The following is a 7,513-nucleotide window of genomic DNA, read 5'->3' as shown; positions in this document are numbered from 1 at the left end:
TGCAAGAGACCCAGATTCGAAATTTGCCTAGATATTGTAAGCATACACATGGTAACGATTTGTAATCAAGATTGAGTCATAAATGTAGCCTCCAGAGTCGTTACTATGTTTTTCTTTTATTTTACTTGGTGACTTAGCTTTAGGATGCATGCGACTGAGATTCGTATTCCGTCTAGATATTGTCAAAATAAACATCCTGACCAAGTTTCGTCAAGATCGAATGTCTGGCATTCGTGAACTAGATTCGAACTTGGTTAAAATAGCTTTAATGGGCCGTGCTCTGTGAAAAGGGTTTAATGCATGTGAGTAAAGTGTCGTCTCAGATTAGCCTGTGCAGTCTGCACAGGATTATCGGAGACGACTCTTTCCGCCTCAATGATATTTTTTGTTTCAAGAAAGTATCTTCTAAGCAAAAGACCAGTTTAGTCGGAAAGTGTCGTCCCTGATTAGCCTGTGCGGACTGCTATAATTCTGGACGAGACTTTACGCACATGCATTAAGTCATACATTTTTGATAATTGTTCATCAAGACATGATATAATTAGTCCTGATTATTCTTCCAACATGCATTTGAGATTTCTGAAACACGACATGAAAAAAGTTTGCTCCGCCAAAGGAGAGCAATGTTTAGAGCCGATTGAAGTTCAAACAAGTGGTTTTATCATAAGTAAATATTTTCGGTCAAGAACATGTTATCAGTCATTATGATATATAGTGTATGAACAAGTTGCCCTTTGATACTAAACGTGTGTAAATGATTTAATCTTAGATACTGAAACAATTATGATGATAAATGTATTATCGCCCTCGCGATTGAATTGCTAAAACCAAAAAATGTTGGTAATTAACAACGCTTAGCTCTGAAATGTTTTTCCATTTCCTGCTATACTCACTCTGCTTGGTACAAAACATTTTTGACAAATATCACGGTGTAGATGCATATCGGTGGCCTTTCTGTCAAAATGCTACCTCACTGTTCATTATTTGATGCCTTTCTGTCATAAACAAGAAAAATGGATGATCGTAATTCACAAAACAGGTAAGAAAATCTAAACTTAAAACCCGTAAACACATTTGTTCATAAAAAGAGGTGGTCCATGAGTTTAAGCGTATATCCAGCTACACCTGGTTCACTGTATTCCGCAGGTCCAAACACTTATCACAAACTCTATCGAAGTTGCAATAATGACGAGGGTGGTGGAACAATCGTGCATACATGCCACTTGGATGACTTTTTTTTCAAATACCGGTTGCACCTGTGGCCTTCTCGACTCGTGTTTAAAGCAATCGCAAAATAGTTCCCATAATGAATAGATTTAAAACTTGAGATTTAAATTTTTAAACGCATACATATGGTACTGATTTTATGAAAATATCTTATTTCTAATAAGAATCTTTCATCCGTATAGAATATCTTTGTAAACAATATTTACTGTTATCAATCCTCATTTGATTGATGTGTAATATCTATTTGTATCTGTTACTTGTGTCGTATCTATCTGGAAAAGAATGCCGCCCATGGAGGTTACAATACACTAAATGATCGCTTCATGTAGGGCTGTACTCTCTAAAAAAATATCATAGTTGACAGGAAGGCATGTTTTACACTTTTTACCATTATTCAGGTGTTATCTTGCGGAGATAATGGTAGGGCATGAATAGGTGTTCACTACTGAATCCCTGAAATATGATACACTTGAAGACTATAGTAAACCATTGCACTAGAAAAGGTTACATTCCACTAAGAAACGGCCGAAAAAAAAAGTTGCAAAAACAGTCGATTTTGATTTGTGTCAAGTTCTTTCTTGCATTGTACATGACATATCTTTTTTATTGCATAAATCGATTCCGCTTAGAATGGCCTTTAAGAGAAGGTATGGTTATGGGGGTCTCTATGTGCAAAATGTTGCATTTATTTTCGCTCAAAGTTGTCGCTTTTACATTGAATTATATAGGGAAACTATTTGGTGTATTATGACCTAAACGCAAAACCAGGCCTAGTCACAAAGGTGCTGTATTTATAGAAAATCATCATTTTTTTAGTGAGATATGATGCGTTTTGGCAAATTTCACGGAATAAATGCGTTTGTTTCACGAATTAAAGGAGCATCGTGAGTTTTTAAGAAAAAAATACGTTTTCAGAGGAAAATAAGAAAAAAAATGTACAAAAACTCGTCTTGAGCATCTCAAATCGCAACAATTTGTGCTGAAAGAGCTCATGAACACGTTTTAATAGTTGTTTACTTCTTTTTCTACATAGCTTGTAACAATATTCCAGTATTTTGACCGATTGTAATTATTTAGGGTAATCGTTTTACGCCTGAACGCCCGTTATAAATCAAAGCTCCGAACGCGAAAGCCACATGGCTTATCAGGCGTTATAATAAAATGCATTTTCAAGCATTTCTACGTGAAAGATCGGTCTGAAAATTGGCATGCACATAGAAAATAGGTTTATAAGTATCGAGAAGTGCTTATTTTTCGCGATGTTAACAGTAAACGTTGTCTTATAGGTTACAATACACTAAATGATCGCTTCATGTAGGGCTGTACTCTCTAAAAAAATATCATAGTTGACAGGAAGGCATGTTTTACACTTTTTACCATTATTCAGGTGTTATCTTGCGGAGATAATGGTAGGGCATGAATAGGTGTTCACTACTGAATCCCTGAAATATGATACACTTGAAGACTATAGTAAACCATTGCACTAGAAAAGGTTACATTCCACTAAGAAACGGCCGAAAAAAAAAGTTGCAAAAACAGTCGATTTTGATTTGTGTCAAGTTCTTTCTTGCAATGTACATGACATATCTTTTTTATTGCATAAATCGATTCCGCTTAGAATGGCCTTTAAGAGAAGGTATGGTTATGGGGGTCTCTATGTGCAAAATGTTGCATTTATTTTCGCTCAAAGTTGTCGCTTTTACATTGAATTATATAGGGAAACTATTTGGTGTATTATGACCTGGAAACCATGGTTTGCGATCGGCGTCGCTCGTTAAGACTTATGCAAGTTCGTGGAGTCTAGAATGGATCCTTTTATTTTGCTATATAGGATACCACTAAAGTTGGCCGTAAAAAGGCGGCCTCACCGCAAAGTAGTCGTATTTCCAAGATGTCTGTCAAGTCTGTCAAAGAATGCTGAAGGGAACGAATTTTTCTCGACGGTCCAGAATGGGCTAAAGATTAAATAAAATTATAAGAGTGAAGCCAATTGTCGTCAATTGAATAGGAACTAAAAACTGTTGCGAAAATTCAGGTAGGCTAAAAATAAAAAGTCGTTTAAAAGCTGATTAATCTTTCTATTATAAGTGTTTTCATGTCACTTTAAATACATACTCGTGTAAGTACCTATTATCGAACAGAACCTGATATCGGACGGTTTGTTTTGGTTCTATATGCGCATGCGCAAAAGTGCGCATGACGTCACATCCATAAACAAAGGGTCATTTATGAAGTCCGTGACCTACTTGTCCACTAAGCTTGCAACAAATGCGCCGAAAACAGGTAAAAGAAATGCATTTATTGTTATTTACACGGTTTTATGTATTTTTTGCTATTACTTTTTGAATGCATTTATCAAAACGTGCATTTACACACCAAAAAGCGTATTTCCATTTGCAATTTTGGTTGCAGCAGACGTAGATTTTTTCGTCGAGTCCGGGTCACGTGACAGTCATGTGATAGTCATGTGACTTTGTTTTATTATCGCTCTTAGAGCTACAGCACAGTTCCGAAAAAATATTCCAGCTTTTCTTTCTTGACAATTGATCATCATAAAGTTAAGTTTGTTTTTCTTTTTTTTTCAGTCTAATCCTAAGAAGATAATTAAACACAGAGGTCTTTACTCACCAACAGCTCTTCACAATGCATACCTTAAAGTAAAAGACAGTGGCTTGCCAGTAAGAACTGTTGCAAAACAGTATGGTGTTCCTCATACTACACTATGGGACCGTGTGAAAGGGGTTATTGACCCTGAATGCCTCAAACCCGGACCAGCTCCACTCTTCTCTCAGGAAGAAGAGGTCAAACTAGTTGACCATGTCAAGACAATGGCTGCCCTTGGGTATGGTTATACCATCAGTGAAGTTGTAGCAAGTGCTACAAACTATGCAGTGTTCCTTGGTAAAAGGCCAAATGATAAACCTTTGTCTGTGAAATGGTTTAAGGGTTTCCAGCAGCGATGGCCTGAGTTGCGAGTTGTTCGTCCGAGGGCACTGTCCAACTACAGAGCTGAAGCCACATCAGAGGCCAATGTTCATGAATATTTCAACAATTTGATGAGCATTGTTGAAAAACATGACCTCCACAACAAACCTGAGTGTGTCTATAACATTGACGAAAAAGGTATCCAAACAGAGCATACCCCACCATTCATAATAAGTGGCACATTGAAGGCACCAGCAGTTACTTCGTCAAGGTCCTGCGTTACAACAATAATTGGATGTGGAAACGCATTAGGCACACAGCTTCCACCATTCTTTGTTTTCAAAGGGAAACGCCTGAATGCAGATCTGTTACAAGGGTCTACACAAGGGTCATCAGGGTGTATGTCTGACAGTGGCTGGTCAAATTCAGCTGTGTTTTTACACTACATGGACACCCATTTCCTCAGATATGTGCAAAGAGTGGACAAGTCACAGCCTATCCTTGTTCTGCTTGATGGTCATAAAAGCCACATAAATGTTCCAGTGCTGGATTGGGCAAAGAAGAATAACATTATTCTATTCATCTTACCGGCCCACACAAGCCATGTCCTTCAACCCCTTGATGTGGGTTGTTTTGGACCCCTTCAAAAAATCTACAACTCCATGTGTCACAGATTTATCAGAGAAAATCCCTCTACAAAAATAACAAGGTACAATGTTGCTCCTCTTGGATCTGCTGCATACGTAGCAGCATTGTCTGTGGAAAATCTTCGATCTGCCTTCAAGAAATCAGGTGTTTTTCCTGTTGACGAGTCAGCTGTTAGCAAGGAGCATTTTACCACTTCGCTACCATATGTTGCTGCACCATCTGTTCCTGAAATCAACAAAAACATGCATGAAAGAAATCCTGATGTTTTCTTCTATGAAGCAGAAGTTGTCATTAACAAAAATAAAGAATTCAACAATGCAAAGAAAAAGAATAACATTCTTGAATTTACATCTGGCAAAGAAATAACAGATCCGATAATTAAACAGAAACTCAGGGAAAGAGCTGAAACAACAAATGAACAGAAAAACAAGCAACAAACTGAACAATCCAACAAACATTCGAAGCTTATGCCCACAAAAGAAACAGTTTCACAAACAAGGAACAAACAACTGAAAAAAAAAACAATCAACAAAACAACACACTTACCCAGAGCCTGGACCCTCCCATCTAAACACTGATGTTGAATCCTCTGAAGATGAAGATGATGATGAAACTTGTTGTGTATGCAGCCTCTTTCAGCCAAAAGAACTTGCTAACTGCGTATCATTGATATTTGTAAAGTGGGCCAAGTGTGACTTTGATAACTGTAGCCACTGGGTGCACTTGCAGTTTTGCACAGCCACAAATGTTGTTAGGAGAAATGACCCGTTCTATTGTCCTTGCCACAATATTGCAGAGGAATAGACTTGTTTTTTTGTGTTCAAAGCTACATGCTTTTCTAATTTTGTTAATTTTCATGTTTCAAAAAAAATTGTTCAGTTTCATGTTTGTTTATATTCACTGGAGTAGTATTTATGAACTGTTCGGTAATAGGTCATGTTTACATCGGCCGCCATTTTGTTTTGTCTGCTAGAGGTGACAATAAACAAGGAATCATTGTTATGAATTCTTGACGGATATTTGCTTGAAAACTTTACAGATAAGTTATTTAATGATTGAACTGTTAGTTATTTGTTAAAACAAATTGTTTTTGTTATTTTAAGTGTTTGCAAATTTAACTTAATTTCTTAGGTGTTCGATAACTGGTTCGTCCACCATAATATTGATGAATCAAAGAAACACAAATTGGTTATAAAATGTAATAAATTAAAGATTAAGGCACAGGGATGCCTTGTGGTCAAAGTTCTTTGCTGAAGGCCTGTATGTTAAAAGGTAAAGCTATGTTTTGCACGGTCACACGCGTACCCCCATTTTGGCATTTGTGAATATATTAAAACAGAGTGACTGAGTCTGCAGTTAATTACTTATAGCCACACAACTTATTTGACATAGTAAATTTAATTATAAATAAGAAACATATTTTATCTATGCAAATTAGAATATATATGGTGGTTACAAGGTAGAAATCCATTTTGTTTGTGGTTAAAAACTTCAAAATAATCGCATTTGTCAAAATGGACGTATACAATTAACATATAGAGCAGTTCATTGTTATTGTTTTGATTTTTGCACATGCGCAATGCACTGGTAGGCAAAAGCATGGGTTATAGTAGCGCAAAACATATTGATAACGACACTTGTTTAGTAAATGAATCGAAAAGAAGGTCCGAAAAAACAACACCTAAATAATATTTCAAAAATATAATATTTAGTGCAAAAAGAATTTATTAATACATTTATTTGCATCTTAAAACAATGCGTCATAAGTATCAAAGTAAAGATTGTCTGAAGACTGAAAGACCGGCAATTTGACACAACAAAGAGCTCTATAATGTATTAGCGGTATTATTTTTTGCATAAAAGCTTCAATAAATTACAATAATATTACATCTAATTATAAAATAATAATTATCAATGGCATGAGTACGCTAGTGTGATAAAAATGAGTGATAGAAAGTGTAAGGGGTGCATTGAAAATTATGTACTTCAAGGCCCTATTATAAGCGAAGTTTTGACGGTATTTACATGTAATTTTAATTTTGATGGGTTTTGTACAGAGAATGACACTATTGAGGAAAATTAACATACAGCTGAAAAACACAACTTTACATGATGCGAATTGAACTGTGTATTCATGTATATTGAAAACTTGTTACTAGTAGTATGCGTGACACATATTTAACATTTTAACACACATATATCTATATACATATTGTTTTATTATTATTTTTTGAAAACATTATTTACCCCCGTTGGTGTTAAGCATAATTTCTTGTTTTTATGATGTCGTTCGTGCATTGCTGTAACATTAGGCGTAACAAAAATAATTGTTTGTTTCCGGTGGCCCGACCCTACCTAATTTTTTGCCGCCGGTCCTAATCTTTTTTGAGCCCAAAATTCGAAAAAAATCTGACCGCGTATTTTTCGGCGACGGTCAATAAACTTGTCAAACTTGTCTACGTTATCCGCATATCATTTTTATTGTTATTGAAGCGCACGTGGTAGCTGGCCAATCAGCAATGAGTTTGCTCACACATGATATTGGGTCATTCATGCGCAGACACTGTACACTTGGAATACACAGTCAGTTGATCTTGTCGTCTGCCAGCAATATAGCGGCCGATGGCAAACGTCGTATTTAAAGATTAGCAAATCAAAAGAAGCGTACCAATAAATAAATTATTTCTAAGCTGATTACTTAACACCTTTCTCC

The 7,513-nt window shown here is 36.1% G+C and overlaps 1 protein-coding gene across 1 annotated transcript; it reads left to right on the top strand.

The window, feature by feature from the left end:
* The first annotated feature begins 3,351 nt into the window (after window positions 1-3,351).
* On the top strand, window positions 3,352-5,802 carry LOC127846493 (uncharacterized). Its single transcript, XM_052377779.1, has 2 exons — window positions 3,352-3,510; window positions 3,813-5,802. The coding sequence occupies exons 1-2, from the start codon at window positions 3,496-3,498 to the stop codon at window positions 5,376-5,378; spliced, it is 1,581 nt and encodes a 526-aa protein (XP_052233739.1). The 5' UTR covers window positions 3,352-3,495; the 3' UTR covers window positions 5,379-5,802.
* Window positions 5,803-7,513: the final 1,711 nt, after the last annotated feature.

The sequence above is a fragment of the Dreissena polymorpha genome, chromosome 9 (genome assembly GCF_020536995.1).
Source record: "Dreissena polymorpha isolate Duluth1 chromosome 9, UMN_Dpol_1.0, whole genome shotgun sequence".
NCBI classification, from domain to species: domain Eukaryota; kingdom Metazoa; phylum Mollusca; class Bivalvia; order Myida; family Dreissenidae; genus Dreissena; species Dreissena polymorpha.
This window is presented reverse-complemented; position numbering and strand designations above follow the sequence as displayed.